This window comes from Rhamphochromis longiceps, linkage group LG15, assembly GCF_057381845.1.
Source record: "Rhamphochromis longiceps isolate RC_006_pf linkage group LG15, R_longiceps_female_GT1.1, whole genome shotgun sequence".
NCBI classification, from domain to species: Eukaryota; Metazoa; Chordata; class Actinopteri; order Cichliformes; family Cichlidae; genus Rhamphochromis; species Rhamphochromis longiceps.
In genome coordinates this window covers 38709914-38729904 of record NC_140571.1, presented here as the reverse complement: position 1 = coordinate 38729904, position 19991 = coordinate 38709914, and the positions used below count along the sequence as shown (strand labels likewise).

The 19991-nt window shown below is 40.2% G+C and overlaps 1 protein-coding gene across 4 annotated transcripts in view; it reads right to left on the bottom strand.

Moving 5' to 3' along the window:
• Positions 1-19991, bottom strand: part of ptprsa (protein tyrosine phosphatase receptor type Sa) — a 240661-nt gene that overhangs the window by 81005 nt on the left and 139665 nt on the right. For all 4 annotated transcript variants that reach the window (XM_085381289.1, XM_085381288.1, XM_085381291.1 and 1 more), the window contains 2 exons: positions 14478-14666; positions 3-113 (listed from right to left, as the gene is read on the bottom strand). In XM_085381289.1, coding sequence (XP_085237415.1) covers positions 3-113; positions 14478-14666 — 300 coding nt within the window. The remainder of the gene's footprint in view (positions 1-2; positions 114-14477; positions 14667-19991) is intronic.

Sequence of the window (19991 nt, the reverse complement as noted above, 5' to 3'; positions counted from 1 at the left end):
ACCTCGCACATAAAGGTTAGCAGGGGACGAGTAGCGCACGCCTTCCACGTTAGACGCCACACACTCGTACTTCCCCTGGTCCGTCTCCTCGCTGTTCTCGATCTGCAAGGCACCTGGAAAACGACGACATTGAACAAAGACGAGACGGGGAGGGAAAGAGGCAGGAAAAAAAAGAAGGAAAAAGACAGAGAGACAGGAAGCAGAGAGGAAATGATTAGTCAATCTGTCTGTGACAGTGCATGAAGAAGTCAGACAATCTTCTTAATGGTGGGTATCTTGAATTTCTCAGGACCACTTTGTCAAGATCTGCTTCTCTCCGCAATGCTTATGCAGATTGGCATGACAAACTGGCTTCCACTCCAGACTCAGCCATCCACAGATTAAAAAGAAGGGGGGAAATAAATGAATAAAAATGTGGACTGAATCAGTCACACTGGATTTGTAGCTACAGTAGGCTGGTTTATGCAACTCGTGTAAGATGTGAGATCGCTTACAAAGAAAGTGCAATAAAGTAATGATGTAAGGATGCTGAAAGGTAATGGAGAAAGGGTGTTGAGATGGTCTTGTAAACCCCATGAGATTAGTAAATCACCCTTTGCATAACGCTCACCAGAGGAGAGTGTGTGTGTTAGTGTGTGTGTGCATGTGTGCGCTGGTGCAGGGGGAGAGTTTATGAGAAAATGTCCACACATCCACAGCGTTCCAGCCCATCTGCTATCATGTGATAACTACTCATCAAAATTGTGACAAATGCTCAAACAACCTTGCAAACGAATACATACAATAAAGCATTATTATTATTAATATTCAGGTTTTAATATTGCTGTTCAGTTATTTGAATTCCTAAGCATTTTAATCGCTTATACATTTACTCTATTTTGTGTGCCACTCTCTTTGACCCCCATTCTTTTCTCGCTTATTGTCATTATTATGCGTTCGAAAACAGACGCCTTTGAGCTACTTTCAGACATTATTTCTCACCGGCAGTGCTTCTTATATACTATACGCAAATACAGTAAACCGAAATGCCTGGCGACACTGAAGAAAAAGGTGCAAGGGACAAAGGAGGGAGGTGAAACAACAGGCGTCAGATCATTCCTCATTAGAGCGCTGTTGACGGCACTTGCTGTTGACGGCACTTCCTGATGATATCATTAGGGCTTCTGGCTGGCTCAGCAGACAGATTGCAGCCGAGGCCTCTCTGACAAACACAGCACCATTGCTCGTTAACGTTTAGCCAGGAAGCATCAATATGCCAGCAGCTTCCCTGGATGCTTTGTAATATACCATAACCTACTCCATCACATCAGCAAAGTAGATTGAACACAGTGTTGAACAAGGCTACTATTCTGGAACGTTGGCCTAATAAGGTGCTTCAGCTGTGCCACAAATGAGATCATTGATCCTGCTTAATTATAAAGATAACTCACTTTCCCTCATGACTATTTTATACCTTTGGGTCAGTTTTTGCTTTTCAAAACAATAATAAAGACACGAAGCCACAGCAATCTATGGCGCTCTATTTTTTGTTTTTTCTTTTTAGCATCTCTTCATTTCAATCTAAAACTCAGATCATCCTCATCCCTCACGGGGAAACTGTTCCTGGCACACAGCTCGTGAACCAAATGAAAAAAATCTACCTGCAGAGTGCAGGTGGCACAGTCTTCGCCGTGGGTTTATGCAAGCATCTGATTTGGATTTGTTTGATGTGCACTTGGAACAGCAAATGCCAGCGCGGTGGCAGGTGGGTTGGAATGTGCTCAGAAGCTGAGTGCCTCGGCACAAGGGAGACCACAAAGTAAGGACTGTGTGAAGTTCAACTCCAGGTGGACGCTTCCAGAAAGCTCTGCCAGCGGCTTGTCACCCTCACTCACTGCGCTGAATTATAAAATCGCTGGAAGCCCCTCGTTGTTAACTGTTACCACACGGTTGAATAACAAGTGATGTTCTATGTCACGTGCTGTCGGCGGCTACTGATCATTTTCCTCTAGTAAAAAATAAATATCAATCTATCACGTGTAATTTGACAGTAAACAAAATATGACCACCGATATCTCAATGATGCACTGAGAGCCAACTATTAACAACATTTGGTGTTGTTTGCAACTTTCTGGCAAAGAGGGGAGTGCAAAGAGAGAAAAAATACACTTTGAGAGAAGATGGGGAGTTTCATTTGCTCCAAGACACCATGCTAGGTAGGATTATCTATTGTTTCCAAGCCCCTACTGGCTTCATTACACATTCGAGCTATTATTTCAATATGAAGCTCTGAAGAACACACAAAAGAGTCTTTCTAGTTGCAGAACATGGGAGAAAAAGTTCGGGAGGAGAGAAAGGCAAGCACAAGATGCTTGAAAGCAGAGAAGCAAATGAAGGAAAGGAAGCGAAAGAAAAAAAAATGTACAGGGACAATGTCAGAGAAGGGGGAATATACACTATTTATTAGCTTCTGTCTTAAAGTTGTCATAACTTGCTCTATTACAGCTGGGATAGCCTCCAGGCCTCCCATGATTCTGAGAAAATGTATTTCTTAAAAATTCTAGGAAGAAAACACTAAAAACCCCGTTTGACTCTGTGACTTTGCCTTTTGAAAATCGGGGCTAAATACAGTTTTTCGTGTTCGTTTTGCTATACATTTTCCTTGAGCTATGGCTTGCTCTTTTGTAAATGATTTAGTTCATTTAAATTATCTCACCACATAAAGAGGAAGCAAAAAATAATAATATTACTTTTTTGCAATGGCCAGTGACAAGGCAGGCAGTCTAAGACCAGATAATATTAAGGTATAAAGACAACAAATGTTTTTGATGACCTATCTGGAGCTGCAGCATGCATGTGTGCACACAAGAAACCAAGACCCACGTGTCTTTTTGTTCCTATCACTTCTCTTTTTGTGTGTTGTTTCTTTAAATGGCTGCGCTCTGTGTTTTGCATAATGCGCTCTGTCTGCTCTGCCAGCCTGTTGTGCGAGTGGCCAGTGGCACAAGAAATGAAATAAATGCTGAAAATTATCTTTCGCAAACATAACACAAAGAAAAACACGCACCGGGTCTGTTCAAACACTTGGTGTTTACTGATAAACACAACAATTTATAGTGTTGCTCACATGCTTATTAAATTTATCCTATATGGGGTCTTAATGCCACGGCTTCCTTGTCTCCAGCTATTAATCCTTATCACAAATAAAAACTGCTGTAACTACACAGATCACAGGTTTTTTTTCAGAAAAGAAAATACTCGTGTTAGTGCTAATCTGCTCCTAATCATGTCTGCATGAACAAAAACCATGGGTACTTTTACTTTATATATTATCTGCAAACAAAAACCGTACTTTACTCCAGTTACAAAATCAGTTTTTGCAGGTTTATCACTGCTGCGGTTCCAGTTACTACAGAAAAAAATGTTGTTTTTAATGTTTTGTCCTGTCCTGAATACAGATTAACCATTTGAGTGATGCCACTTTTCATAGCAATAGATAAATAAATAGATATTGTAAGTGCACAACTTTAACTCCAGCCCAGCATAATACAGAACTACTGTGTGGTTACCACTTTATTTCTTTGCTCTCTAATTTAAGGACATTTAAAAAGGACACTTGACTTTTCAAGGACACTATGTGAGCTGTACTGGGAATGGATCAGAGCTCCGGCTGTCCGCTCAACAGCTACAATAATCATTAGTAAACTGCCTCTGCTGAGTTATAATTCATGTTTTACTAGGTCAGAGCAGTAAAAGATACCCTTCTGTCTGTTACTCAGTGATTAATGCATGGCACACTATTAAGGTCAGCATTAAGGAGAAAAAAGTGGCTAAGTCTCCTAATGACGTCAGTTATCCAGGTTGATCGATCTTCTAAGTCTGAGTGACCACAAAGACCCACAACCTCCAACCTCCCCTGCTGCTCACTCTGACTGTCTTGCAGCAAGTTTACTGCCTTCATTCATTTGATAAAGAAGGCTGTAATGGAGCATTCGTCCCAGCTGTGACGGCTGCCCTGGTTAAAAGTGCCACATGCTGCAGGCTGACCTGAAGAAGAGGACTGAGGTGCCAAGGTGCGATAACAAAGAAGACTGCCTAGACGAGGTTCATCAAACACATGTTTTTGATTCAGGGACAAACACTCTTGCTGAGAAACTGTTAAAAGCAGATATATTTTGCTGTCCTATTCAGTTTATGCCAATTTTGATCATTTTAGAACGATAACTTAAAAGCAGACTAGATTTGTCTAGAAGTCAAGGTTAGAGAGCTATCTTATTCACAGACAGGGACCATTCAGATGTTTCACAGACTTCATTGTCCTTTTTTGTAGCTAACAAGCACAGAACATACCAAATGGCAAGGTCTGATGGTAAAAAATATGAAGACTGGGTGGAAAAAAAAAATCACAAACTGAGATGTGGAAAAGAAGAGAAAATGAGTGGAACAAAATTCTCCTTTATGAGAGGTGAAGTGAAAAAAAAGAGCCCCCAAAAACCCCATAAAAATAAAAGAAGGGTGGGAGGAAGAGTTAAAAAGACAGACAGGCATAGAAAAACAAAAAGACAGATGAGGGGATAAAAGGAGGGCGAGGAGGAGCCAGCATGGTTGATTAATTTCAGAAAGTGCCTAAAGCTGTGGTCTGCCCACCCCAGTCGCTGCTTTGTAGCAGCTTTGCCATGTGTGCCCCCCCCCCCCAAAGTCCCATTTGTGTAATTCAATTAGTGTGCTCCAGCAGGATTTGATAGATTTGTTTAGGCGGTGAACAAAACGGCTGGCCAGCTCTCACTAACACCCCAAATTAGCACCTTACTGTATGAACGGACACACAAACACAATAACCTCACTAGTACATGCATTAAACTCATCTGAATGCACAGAAGAGTGCAGACTGCAATCCCAATAAAACTTTAATGCCTCAGTTTCTACTGACAGCTTTTTCAAATGTTGTATGCTTACCATATAAAAGTGCAAACACATAAAGACATGTGTTTAATAACTGAGAAAGGTATTCAGGCCACACCTGAAAAAAAAATTCTAAGGGTAGCCAGTGCTACCCCTCAAGTAGATGCACCTATGGTTTAAATGTGAAAAACCTAGGTGCTTTTCAGAAATGCTGTCCTCTGACCTGACCCTGAGTTCAAAATCTTTTGAGATCTTTAGTAGCTGTACCTATTGTTATCACATTCACAACCTTGGGTGTCCACACTATTCGCCTGGCCACCCGACGATAATTCCCCATCAACCTTTTGCGGCTGAGGTGTATAAAGCAAAAAAACCCAAACCAAAGCAAACCAAAATTTTGTTTTTCATTTTCACAAACTGCTGGTTAATTTAAGTTTTGTAACAGCTGTTTCAGAAAACAGAACTGCACAATTAACAAAGAACTGCTGAGTTATGGGACATCAATTCTGTTTGCAGCTATAAATGACAACACGCTGGAAGTTACAGACTTCAGCTGTGTACCCGCAGCTTTAATAACTGCATAAATGAAGAAGCCAGTAGCGCTACATGGCAGCCAAGTCTGGACTTGCCATTTTCTCACTGTCTCTCCCCTCTGTCTGTGTCCTGGCTGTCACTCCGCAACGCTCTGCCACCACCCCAAGGTCATTATGCTGTGATCGCACCAGCATGAGGCTCCACGTGTGATGCCACTGTTGTCAGAGCCCATCTGGTGGCTTGTAACGCTCCCATGAAATTAGTAATGAAGCAGGTAGGGAGTAGAGCTACCTATACAGCGATCGCTTACCTCATGGCTGGCACCTGCACGGCTTCGTATGGAACTAAAATTAATTGAAATTGTAAATTATGGGAATCAACTCTATCACAGAGTGAAATAGAAACGACTCGGCAGTGAGACAACAATGCTTTCCCTAAAGATCTGTACACAGAACACCTGCATGTTCATAGGTCCATATGAACATGTCATTCTCAAATGCCTCAGTCTTCTATTATAATTTTAGTCCACCTCCAACTCCTACCCAATTTGTTTTGTAATTACATATGCGGCATACACTCCTGACAGCAGGTCAGTATTGGCAATGGGTGAAAAATCGTCTTTTTCAAGCTGCTTAAGTCATTATGCAAATGCAGAGTTCACAAGTTACATTTGTCACAATATGATTTATGAGGCCTTCTTAATTAACCGAGAAGATGCAGGGAGGGCTTGGATTGGCTGTGTTGGACTGCCGACTCTTGTGATGTGCTTTAATATGTGTGACAACATGGTACCGTTTAAAATATTTCCATGCACTGGTTGTGTGAAACGATTGAGGATGGAGGACCTCTGGACCTACTGTGGGGTTTTCCCCTTATTTATCATAACATCTAAATCCATCCATACATCCATCCATGCTCTTCCACTTATCTTCATCAGGGAACTCAGGGGAATAAATAAATATATAAATCAAAAACACGAGCTGAATTCATCCCCTTGCTTACATGGACAACCATGGGAAACTGAGATATTCACTCACCTGCTCAGCCTGTGGAACAAAAGCGTTTAACAACAACCCCGCTGAATCAACCGAGACTGAATGTTTCAGTTATAAAGTGGGATAGATAATTACAAAGGAAAGTTAAAATGTCCGGGGGAAAAAATGAGGGGAGAAGAAGAATTATTTGAACAAAGCCTTTGTGTAATTCACAGGAGTCACACCGCTTCACACCTGTGTCCTTCCATTCTTACCTTGATATCCTTCCATTCATCTATTCATCCTCTGAAGTTATACAAGCAGTTCTTTTGTATGTTAAAAGGATGCCCATGCTGGCATTTTCTCAGCAGCCTTCCTAAATTTGCAGTTATAGGTTTATATCCCATAGAGTAACATGAGGGAATTAAAGCAACTTTTGTAACTTTTGCTGCCCCTGATATCTTATCTTTTTCAGGGAGGTGCATTCAAATATAAGATGAGGTTAGCGTCCTTGCGGTTTATGCACAAATGAGGAGGATATCAAAGCAGGGCTGGAGGAAAAAACTGTTTTTAACAACCATTCTGCCATGAACTTGTTGATGACCTAAAACTTTATTGTCAGAGGTAAAAAAAAACTAAAGGAAAACCAACACAACTCCTAGCAGAGCTCACAGGCCTCACCATTCATCTGTTTGCTCTTTTAATCTAAAGTTTCCTGATTTTTAATATTAACAGGAAGATACAAACACAGAACACACTGACACACACACACAGGTGGAAGAATAGCACATCAGTGTTGACATTAAACATGGGAGTATCAAACATACATGACGAATGTGACACAGAACACGAACACAAATGGGGTCTTAATGACAGCGGGAAGAGAAAACGGTTGTAATTTTTTTAAAACCAGGAAAGCCCTGATTATTTCCCATATTTATTCACTTTGGCGGAATTAGAAGTGGTTATATTTGATTATGTGTCAGTTAAAGTCTTTTATTTTTCTCCTGTTTTTATCGTGATGGTTAAGCATCTTACCTCGAATCGGGGTACCCACTGGAGGAGACACAAAAATGAAGACACAACATCAGTGAAATTCAAGGTTAATATTAGTAATAGTTAGAGGAGGTGTTTGGGTTAGATGGGTCACTCAAACTTGGCGATTAAACCATTGGGTAATCTTGTACATATAAGGGGGCTAAAAGAAAAAGAACAATCTAACTGCCGGTATCACAAAACAATGGGGAGTTTTATCGCGCTAACCTACTGCTGTCTTTTTGGCCTTCGGTCGTGGCTGTAACTTAGGGTGATGAGGCAAGCACGAGAGGTTTGGTTTCTTAGGTTGACAAGTTATGCTCCTGCGGCGTTTTTCCAGCCAGCTGAACTTGAACAAGGTGTCCGTAAAAACTGCAACTATTCAGTACTGAGCATCCACATTAGCATTGAACCTTAACATGTTAAAAGCGGAGGAAGAATCTCCACTGAGCAAGAATTTCAGGTTGTGCCTTCAGGCAACCGCAAGTTAAATCACACAGGCTGAAGTTCTTATTTATCCTACAAGTCATAAACCTGTTTAACTGTGACAGATAGGCTCTTTACCTCAAGTTTCATCCCATATCCCCAGTCATTCAATCTCCCTGCTTTTTCCAATTGTTTCATTTCACTGCGAGTTGTATGTTTCTCTATCTTTGTTTATTGTGAGGCTGTATTGTGTTACGTGGCTGACTGCAAGCCAAATGTCCCATTAGGGACAATAAAATATTGAGCTTATCCAGTCACTGGCCGGTGGGCTTTTTAAGTGTAGTTTGAAATGTTGCATTGTAAAATGCTTCCCTTACAGGCACAGCTTTGGGTGTGGGAAGGGGAGCCAGCTTAACTTAAACCCCTTCAAATTCAAATTAAACTGTCCTTCCACTCTTGACTGTTTTTTATAATTCCTTTTTGTTTTCTTGCTTTAGCGGCTCTATTAATTTTCTCTCTTTCACCCAGTTTTAGAGTTTGTTTGCTTTTGTGTGTGTATCCGCAGTATTGCTTCTCTCTTAGTCTGCATTTTTAAAATCAAAGGATGACTCATGGCAACAATGTGCCCTTGGTTATTCCTACTTGGCATAGACTGCCTGCACCCACAGGGCTAAGGATCAAGGGTTCTCACTATCCACTGAGCCTAACATTTGAGGTTTGGCCCATGTATAGGCATGCAGTCATGCATACTGCCCAGAGAAAATACAGAGGATCTGTTTAAGTAAGTTTTGATGATATTTTCCCGAGTGTGACATTTTTCCTCGGCAGTGTTACGGACACTTGTTCTGCTTTTGGACTGTTATATGTTGACATCATGAGGGTCTGTTTAACTACACCTTGTTTTTCCCACCACTGTTACTGACAGGTCTAATGAGTAGTGGAAGAAGCTTGATTACAAAGTGATGGTTGTGGGGCTGCACAATGACTAAGGCATATAAAACAGAATCAGGCATATTTATAGCTTTATTAAGCTGACAGTGAAACTGCAGTGAAACTGGAACTGTTTCTGTTGATTTTGAAATGCACACATAGTTTTATAAATCTGTTGGATTTTTTAAAAATATAATCTCAGCCCTGCATTTTCCATACTTTTTACAGTGCAACGAGGGGTGTGAAAATGTTCAGCACCTTCCGGTCAGATTATTACATTTTTGTGCCATCTTTCGTGATACCAGCAATTAGGATTCAGTCACTGAGTTTGAAGTTCTGCCTGGTTTACAATGCTCCTTTTTGCTCTATTGGACTATGTTATATATTTCTACATCAAAAAGTTTACATTTATGTTTTTAACATAAGCATTTGTTGACATTTACTGTACTGGAGTTTAATTTATTGCTACATTTATTCACATTGTGATTAAAGTGGAAAATCAGGGTATCTCTTATGTTCTAGATTTGCCTAGTCTGTAAAGACTCAACGTTTTGTAGCCACAAACAGTGTTACTGTGCCACGGTGATCACTTAAGAGTCATTGAAAAACCAGGCAAAATCAAAGTGACAATTTATTCATTTCTGCAATAACTCTGGAGACCATATAAATATAGGTGATCACAAGACAAAGGAAAATGGGGCTGGGAAGGTTACGTTGTTATAAAGTTAGAGTTTGATTAGAGGCTGCAGGAAGCTGGTTTATCTTGCTTTAGCTCAGATGGATTTTAGTCGGGAGTTAAGAGGTTACTAGTTGAAGGTTAGAGGTTAAGGTCAAAGTTAGGTTAAGGTTAGAGTAAGGTTAAGGTTAATAAAGCAGGTTTAAAAAGGGGAGGATCTTATGAAGGCCAGTGTGACAAAAAACTGAGAAGGAGATGAAAACAATAAGTTAAATGAGGAGGATGGTGGATAAAGGAGAAACAAATACACACAGAGTGAAAACAAATGCGATTCTTTGGTTTGTAGTGGTTTGCAATTTCTAATTTGTGAATATAAAAAGGCATGAGAATGAAAATCTAAAACTTTGTTGAGGAAGGCCAGGCAGGCTGGGTCCACAAGGCCAGCCAATATTCAATTACAACGGCAAATCCACCTGTATTACGGGCATGCAACCTAATGGCCATAAGCTTCCCATCTAAGCTTTGGTCAGCCAGGGGTTGATCAGATTAGGGTGACAATGACCTAAATATATCTCAACATGCCGCTGTCTTCCTCATATTATCAAATGTGGCATTATTTTTTTCCACAGAACACCCCAGCTGTTTTGTTAAACAATCCTCTGAATATCTTTTTCAAAAATTATTAAAGTCTGTAACCAGATGGCCAGATTGTCTCTGGCCAGAGATGTTACACATCTGTGTGGGGGGGCAAATAGGGTTGCGTGATTGGCAGAGTGTCAGAGTCTGGCCACCCTCAAGAGGGCGTCTGGCTGACCTTCTCGTCACCACAGACACTAGCCTCGGATCCTGGTGGTGTCACAGCAGGCCGGAGGGAAAACCTAGCTGTTGTTACGACCCCTGCAGAGGTTCGAGCCACTCTCTTCACAGCAGCTTTGATGACACTGGATTTGAGTGTTTACCTGTTACATGCAACTCTAACTAAGCTCAATATATGCTTAAAAGTGCCATCTAATGTCACGGTCCTGATTTTGAGCCTTTATTATAGGAAGGACATAAATCTTTAGAACACTTTTGCCCATCCTCTTACTGTCATTGTGCCCCGCAGTTAATCTGTTCTGGCTGACAAGGCTAGGGAGGGCCTGAGGTCTGGAGACATAGGAAGATAAGAAGAAATGTCAAGCTCCCTACACACCTCTGTAGGAGGTCCTCTGGAAACCCTGATGCAAATATCGCTTCTGACAGCAAAGCAGGGACTGGAACATAAGGAACCAGTCTGTCAGCTAATCAGCTATGTTGGAAACAACGGTAATACATCCAAGTGGTGATGCTATTTCCGTCTTTCCGTATCTTTTCCTTTTTTTGGGAGCGCAAACACTTTAAATCAACATTCACATTTCATGATTTAAAGATGAAGGCCAAATAGAAGGAAATATAGATTCTTTGCAGAAGCTGGAAGCTGGGAAAGTTTTTGAAATGATGGACTTTGGCTCACTTTCCATGGTCTCCTTTCTCCTGCTTCTCTCCCCTTCCTTTTCCCCTTTAACCACCGTTTATGGCAGAGGGCCCACCAGAGTTACACCCCCCCCCCCCCCCCCAAGGCTTGAGAGTGTGCCTGATGCAAACAGAGAGGCCCCAGAAACTGTCAACAGTGATCAGCACATCAGAAGAAGTTGGAGGGGAGGCTGAGGCTGTCACATGTTTTCTGTTTTGGGGATTTCTTAAGTGCATTTATAAATGCAAAAAAGAAAAAGTTATTAGGGACCAAAGATGGCTACTAGAAGAGCTAAGGGGATGAGAAGATGGCAGCCTAGGGGGCTCAAGCCATAAATCACCATAAATCCTGTCTGACCGCTGAGCTTTCCAGCAGAAGAGCTATAGAATAAAAGCAAGCCCCCAAAGCTAACATAACCGTATAAGAGCTATGGTACTGAAAAAAGGGAAAGTAATTTCCTTGTCTCCCCTCCTTTTTGCACGTATAGTTTGAAATTTCTGTAAAACACATCCAACTTGAAGTGACTGGGTATATCTTTTGCAAATATTTCGTAAGTCAGGAGGCTATCAGTTGGCCTCTAGTCTGGGCAATAAAGTCTGAGCAAGACATTTGTTAAGTAGTGAAGCAGAGGGCCAATCTGGCAAGAGAAGAAGAATGCTCTCCTGACAAAATATTTGGCTAAGACCAGAGGGTTTACGCAGCACCAGTTAGGGTTGGAATACGCATTCCAGAAGTTCTGCACTGATGTTTAAGAATTCAAGCCCCTGACAGTACTCGCTGCACCTTCAAGGAATGCTTTTGAAGCAATGCTTTATTGTAAGCACAGAGGTTCAAGTAAAACAGGTTAGATAAATCAGTAAGCAATGTGCATTGCTGGAGAAACGTGCCTGCTATATATCCCTTTAAGAAGCCCAGAAATGCTTCAGGCTGCAAAGAAATGACTGCGTTGGATTCCAGTTATTTACTTAGGGCCTCTTGTCTTGCTGTAAATGGGATAAATCTTAAAGGTAACTTCATATACCGTTACTTCTGAGGTAATCTTGGAATCCCATGGATACATGTACTAAAATAATGTGGACAGGGTCCAAATTGGACTGTTTATACGACCTACCATGCATGTTACCTTTATCATGAAGTATGACGCTACCTCAAAAGACTTGCTGCTTAAGAAAATATGCTGCTAGGTGAATCATGATGCTTCCTCAACACATTCTGTGTCTTTCTACTATAAATCCAGTTGTAGTATTGAGGTGAAAGAATATATAGTTGAAACCAAGAGGAGTAGGGTAAAGAAAAATGAAGGCTATACAGAAAGAAAAAATAGGGAACGTGGAATTGGAGGGAAAGGGTGGAGGAGGAGCAGCGAAATCATGCATTCTGGACAGTAGTATAAATATGCCATGTGCTTCAAGGACAGTGGGCTGGTTTGCTGAGCTTTGCAAGACACTTACCAAAGGTTTCTGAAAATAGCAAAGAAAGAACAGATAAATAGGAAAAGAAAAAAACATAGTTTATTTAAGATAAGGTTCAATGTGACTTTCCAAGGGCTAAAGTTTGGTTTGGTGTTTTGTCCCACCGCAGCATTGTTAGCAGTTTTTATTACAGTGAGATGTAATCACAGTGCATTTTATTTATAATTTATGAACACATTTAGAGGATTTCTTTTTTATTATTAAAAAGTTATGTTATTTTATTTTTAGTTGTAAAATATCACAATTAGTGCAATTTTCCATTTTTTAATTGGCTTGTGATTTTGTTTCTCGTTGGGGCTTTTTAATTGTGTTAAAGGTCAAAATGACATAAAACGTGTTGAAGACTCTGCGATGTGGACAGACGCACATCTGAGTTTCAGACACAAATATGGACAAAACATTCAGAAAAACAATGACGAGTAAACAGCTCTGTTTCAGTTAAACAGGACAAACAAAGACAATTGAAAAATCATGAAACAAATAAAGACAGATGGTACAGAGATTAGACAATAGACGCCAAGCTGAATTTCTCTGTGGATTATCCAGAGAGGCACAAAACTCAAAAAGCCATGTTAACAAGGTTACTAGGTAATTGAATTTTTTTTTTGAGAGAAGCTGGCCCTCGACATGAGTATAATACAGTATGACTAAAGAAAATACTGGTGGAGAGAAAAAAAAACCCTACCCTTGCCGGATACTCGTGAGAAACAAACAACAATAATTCAAAATGTGATCGTAACTGTGCAATTAAATCTTTCAGTGCACATTTCTATTTGTTACTGCTTAATTTGAATATCTGGAATGTAAAAAAAAAAATAGCAACTCATGGCATGAAATTTAACTTACATATTTAAAAAGAATTTCATGACATAAATACATCATCATAAAAATTTGGCTTTTATGCAGCAGGAGGGGCAGTGCTTGTACCAATACTTGGTACTAAATATAGCCCATGTTTCACATGATTTATATCCTTGTCAACAGTTGCACAGGAGTCTAGTGAGTGACCAATAAGAAAAAATAAAAAACCCTGCAAGAATGTAATGAAATTACAAGACAAGGCATGGACTCAATTTGAAATTTAAAAAATTCTAAAATTCAATCTGCTTCAAAATTGAAGACACTAATAATTTAAAGAGGAACCAATAAAAAATACAGAACTGTGAACTTGCTCTGTAAGGTACAGCATGAATAGCTAGTTGACCAATTGATTACTTTGTGTACATAGCTCTCGAGGACCACAACTAGGACAGGAAGTGAATGACAACACACTCTTTATTTAGTGTCGTCTACCCAGATATACATTCGCAACAACAACACAAACAAGTCATTGGATTTTTCGAATGGTGACAAATCATCGACCTAAAATATCTACCCCTTGTTGCCCTGAGCCACCTGCGGGCCTGCACTTAATTAGCTATATAATTAGACTTTGCTTTACTGGGCCTCTCAGTGGGGTTTAATCAATGGGAACAAGACAACATATCCACCACTGAGTGTGTAGAAGATGGACCTTGCTCTTATTGTGTCCTGACACAGTTGTTGTGAATCCTTTGACCTCATTCTACATTGTTACACTCTAAAACATCATCTCCCTCACCAGCTACTGGATGATGACCAACAGTTATATTAACATGTACAAGAGCTTGTGTGCTTTACTTTAAAACTTTGTGCCTCTTCTCCATTTATTAGACCAACATCCAACACATTTAAAAAACCTTTTTGGGTGATTTTCATTTGTTTAGCATAACATTTAGCACAATGTAATGATTATACATTTAGAGCTGAATGAATTCTCGAGTCACAGATTAAAGTAAAGGCTGTTGAAATAATTAGCATTCCCAAACTAGAGAAATGAACATGTGTTCTCAGTGGCACTTTGAGAAAATAATTGACTTCAGAAAAGGAAATACTGGGCATTACACATACATTAGCTTACACAAAACAGCAAAAACATCAATGTTACGTGCCGTCGAAAATGTTCTGGGAAATTAAACGAGGGCTCACATTAGTAAGAAGGAACCAGAGCAGCAATACAATGCTTTAGCTTTCCTTACCTGAGCGTAACTGTTTGATTCGCCCATTACTTGCAGTGGGGTCAATCGGCAGGAAGTCTTTGTACCAAGTGATTTCCGGGTCAGGGTTGCCACTGGCGGCGCAGAGCATGGTGGCTGTTCGAGTGCGCTCCACTACTTTGAGCTGAGGCCCCATGTCAATGTTAGGGAAGCCTGGTGGAAGAAGGTCCTCTGTAAAAAAAGAGCAGGAGAGTGCACGTGAGTCCTCTGAGGTTATTTCATTCGCTTATTAATAGATTTCATTTTTACGTTTAGATTTCAAGTTTAAGTAAAGATTTGGCTCACTCTTTGGCTAGGTTAAGGCCACAAGATTTAAGAATATTTTGTGTTTATCTTTAGAACTCTCTGAATGTGCTACCCACTAGGTTGCCATGGTTACAAGTCCTCCTTTTACTATAGACTTTCTATAGTTTTTTTTTAACCATTGTGGACCAATTTCATATTATTTAAGCAGAAAATCTTAGACATTTGTTCATCTGAGCCACACTATCAACCCAAATGCCCACACTTGACACCAACAGACGCTTTTCATGGCTGACATTTTGACATGTCACAGTAGGGAACTACTGTGACGCAGTTCCACGAAGAATGCCAGTAAGCAAATACAGCGAACCAGCATCTGCAAAAGTAGAGCCTCTCCCCTCAGCCATCATTAATGCACCAGTGCTTTCCCTACTGTGACAAGTCAAAATGGCCACTGTGGAATTAAAAAAGTCTGCAGAGAGATGTAACTGATCAGATTTGACAGATCTGCATTAAATGTGCATGAGTTCGGCAGTTACAGTTGAACATATTTGCCGTTATTATCACGATAATTTAAGTGCCATCACACTAATCAGTGACTGTTATTCAGACACACGAACGCTGTGGTATCCTTACAGCTAATAATCACGCACCATTGAGTAATTATTTCACTTTAAACACATGACAGTCTAGTGTTCTTCATTGTCATCGTCGTTCTGATGCAGGCTCCATGCTCTCTTAGGGCAATTAGTCTCATGGGTCAAATCCCCTGACCTCTACCCGGACTCGAGCAGGGTAGTGAGTAATTCTCTTTTGATGAGAGCTGAGGGGGAAGTACCCTAAGCTGTAATATGATTCAGAAGAGTAAAGCCACATCCCAAATTGGAGAAGATTGACTGACTTAGCTCACTTTTCATTCGGCAAGCCGATGACCTCATGTTCACTTTGCAGACACTGTGGTGGTCTCACGGATATTTTGCGAGCACTAAATCAAGGGAAATTAGGGGAGCAGCTTGAGTCACAGACTCTGACTATCTGCCTTTAAAGGACAGTCATAAAAAGCTATTATTTATTTTCCATTTGCAAGTGATATCATGGTGGGACTCCCTTAAAAACCTTAACAGGACCGAGGCATATTTCATTTTCACAACCACTACTGTCACATTTTTAAGTCATCACAGTTAAGCATTTCAAATCAAAAGGCAGCAGGAATTTCAAGATAGTGAATATTATTGATTCACGTAGCTTTCATAATGAATTGTTTTAGCTTTAATTGGTAAAATTGCCACATAAAAGAAACCGAAATACATACGCTTATTTTATGGATTTATATGACACACTATGTAGGGAGATATGGAGAGTAGAGTAGTGGTTTTATGTGCATTCACATTTAGAAATGAAATATTGAATCTTCAGACAATCTGAAAAAACAAAAAGAAGAACTAGAGGGTCCCAAATCAAAGCCGGTTAAACTAAGGCTGACGTCGGTCAAGCAAAATAAATATTTCAGTGATCGGTTTAAAAAAATGCGGGCATTTACATCCTTTCATGCTTTCACAGTCTCTCCATCAGTTATTGATGATCACCCCATATAATCTCTAGAGCTCAAAAAGCAAGCCACATCACTTAGCAAAGACATAGGAACGTGTTCTCACATGCAGCATCTTCTGTGTGTCAATGATCCATGTATACCATAAAATGTGCTGCACTTCAGCATTTCTCCAGCTTGTTCTGCCTCTTGGACAATGATATCTGTAAAGAGCAGGTCTACCTTGCTCTCTGCGTGTTACATCTGATGCCTTTGACGTTGCCGGATCTTTACGGCACATTGCGTTAACTACGTCTTTACAGTGTGAAAAGTGTCGAATGAAACCTAGACAGACAGCATTTATGAAACTGAAAACATGCACTATTAGACAAGAGTGAATGTGCACAGAGAAGCGAGGGAGGACAGAAAACAGCAGTAAACAAGAAACAGGGATAGCGGATTCTCTGAGAGATCGTGCTATCGTTCTAGCTGCTCTGACCTGATACAGCATCGGCAGCCTTTCCTGGAGAAAAAAAAGGCTTGTATTTTGGTTGCTCGCTTCCCCTGGAATAGAGTCTGATAACATCTTTTCCCCTGAAGCTTACAGACTCTGTTGATAAAGGCGGCCATGCAAAAATAAATAGATCACTCATCGAGGGAGTGTTACTTTAGGGTTAGCCAGCCTGACTGTGAAGGGTAGAAGGAAACCAATGACACGGGATGATAGTATCCTAGAATTCCCAAAGGGCTAGTCCTCCATAATGGCACAGCAATTACTCTTCTATGACGTATGCCGTCTGAAATGACAGATCTTCTCAAGCCAAATGGAATCAACACACATGCATTATTCAACGATAATGTTGCTGTTTTCTTTTTCCTTCTTTTTCTTTTCTTGTTTTGCTGAAAGCAACCTTTGTCAGTTAGGCCAGTAATCACCTTACAGCCTCGCAGAGTGCTACGAGACACACTTTGCTGTTACACCCCGCATTTTGGCAAGAATTTTCAAATATAAATTCAGTCTTTTACTACACAAGCACAACTTCAGAACACTTTATATTAACTCAATCATTTCCTGGAGACGTACTTTAACCATCGCTCCAACTGCAAAGCATCTTCTTTACGACAGCACAATGCTTGCCTGAAAGAACTACAGTGCAAACATTCCATGCTGCTTGTCAGAGGTGTGGACTCGAGTCACATGACTTGGACTCGAGTCAGACTCGAGTCATTAATTTTATGACTTTAGACTTGACTTGAAAAAATGTTCTAAGACTTGTGACTTGACTTGGACTTTTACACCAATGACTTGGGACTTGAATTGGACTTGAACCGGTTTACTTGAAAAGACTTGATATTTTACCCCAAATATAAAATTTAACATGCATATTATATAGAGATTGAAAATGTGACGTCATTCACGGGTAGAACCGCAAAGGATTCTGGGAACTCGTGGCAAGCGGTACTAGCGCACGCAGGCTTTCAATTAAAATCAGTTATACAGCGATAAAAAGAAACACAAAAATGTCAAGAAGCCGTTGTATTATTAACTGCAATAGCCGGTCGCATGACAGCCACGGGAAGCCGACGGGTAAAGAGATCGGTTGTTATCGGATTACGTCGTTGAAGAGAAATTGTTCAAGCCATGTTTCCGAAGTAACAAAGATGCGACGGATGGCCTGGATTGCAGCCATTCAAAGATCAAATATAACGTCCCAGAACACTCCAGCTCACAGGTTAGTCTGCTCCAAGCATTTACACGAAGGTCAGTGTTTTTTAGTAGTTAATACGTCATTTTCATAACATAATTGGTGATATAGGTTACAAGCAAGTCTGGCGCTGAACAGAAATTGTCGCGCTATGCTCCTTTATTTATTGTGCATAAATAGTGAATTGTCCTGACACAATATTGCGTTTCGCTTCTGTTATTATGGTACATTGACAAAAACATATGCTTTTATTCACCGGATAAAACAGGTTTTTTGTATCACTAATTGCCCAGTACGATTACAGCATACAATATTGTTGTCACTGCTACATTTCTGTGATGCTACCAGAAATTATTTCCACTACTAATTAATTACCGTTGAGCTCAAAGGTCCTATTAATAAACGGTTAAGGAATGTATATTTATGACGACGATTTGTGAGACTGGTAAACTTATGATACGTACGATGGTCTTTCGTTCGACACGGTGCGTTTCAAGGTCCTGCACCCATCTGTCGGTAAACTGTACCTGGGCTTGTTGCAGTGACCTGAAGTTACTAAACTTCATGAGTGTATGCACTCACTCCAAGAACCGTATGATTATAAATATGCATATAAATATGCTAAGATGAGATAGCTGACTTCATCTAACTAGCAAATGTTGTCCAGGCTATGTTGGTGATACAGTTTTTTTTAAATGTGTATGATATTTTTGTCATGCGATTTTAAAGCCGGTCCTACAACCGCATCCAAGAATAACATGCAGCTTATCTCAGAACTGTCGGTGAAAATTATTCTTGGAGCTAGGTTTAATTGAGCTGCATTTTAAAGAGGTGCAATTTCACAATTTGTGTATATTTTCTAAGTTCACTATTTTGTCATGTGTTGAGAAAAACACAGATTTTAAAATTACATGGTCTAATATTTACATTTAGCATATAACTGCAACATTATTTTTTCGTTTTTTTTTTTTTTTAAAGACTCGAAAGGACTTGAAATTCAAAGTTTCAGACTTGTGACTTGACTCGGACTTTTACACCAGTGACTTGAGACTCGACTCTGACTTGCCTGACATTACTTGAGACTTGACTTGAGACTTGAGGATAAAGACTTGAGACTTACTTGAGACTTGCAAAACAATGACTTGGTCCCACCTCTGCTGCTTGTGTTCATTAGTTTAATCCATAGTTATAAAAGGACAATGTATATGGTTTGTGCAGCTTGGCTCTCATAATGAGCTGGGCAGGGATAGGTAGCCTGTCTGTGGTTTGCTTTTTTTTTTTGAATGCCATCATTATCCATAATTGTCTTTAATTTTGCTTCACCACTTAATATCATTATGCAAGTGACAGGTGCAAAGCCTTTAATCAGCCTCTGGTTAGCTTAGCCACCGCCCGGCTGTTAATCTGCAGACTCACGCCTGCTGTTGCGTTCTGCTTTCCACCATGCTAACTGCAGCCTTCCAAAAGGTCTGTCCTTTAGACTCACATAAGTCCCCCGACTAATCTCATTTCCACTGACTGCTCACTGCTACCAAACCATCTCTTAAACTAAATATATAAATAAATACCGAACCAGGTAACTGCACTAGACGCAGAAATGTGATTTGATGGCCATTTGGTTTGGCTTTCACTATTTTTAGGGCAAAGGGAACATATAATAGACTGATAAATGAGCAGTCTTGCTGAAAAGGTAATGTATAACCTTAGAACTCACTCTGCCATTTTGTAGGCAGTGCAAAGTACAGCTGTGTTATCCATGCAGTGTAATACACATTTATAATTTTCAGGACCTTAACCAAACCTAAACCAAACAGGCACCTGGCAGCTCAAAAGCTGGCTGGTGGTCAGCATATTGATATGCATATGGATGCTGACATATTACATTACATATGACTTTTTAACTGATGTCAACATCGGTGGTTTGAAAGCTCCCTTTTTTTCTCCGAGCCATCGGTTATCTTCCACCGATGGCTCGCTACAGCAAGAGAGAGAGAGAGAGAAAGAGAGAGGTAAATCTTG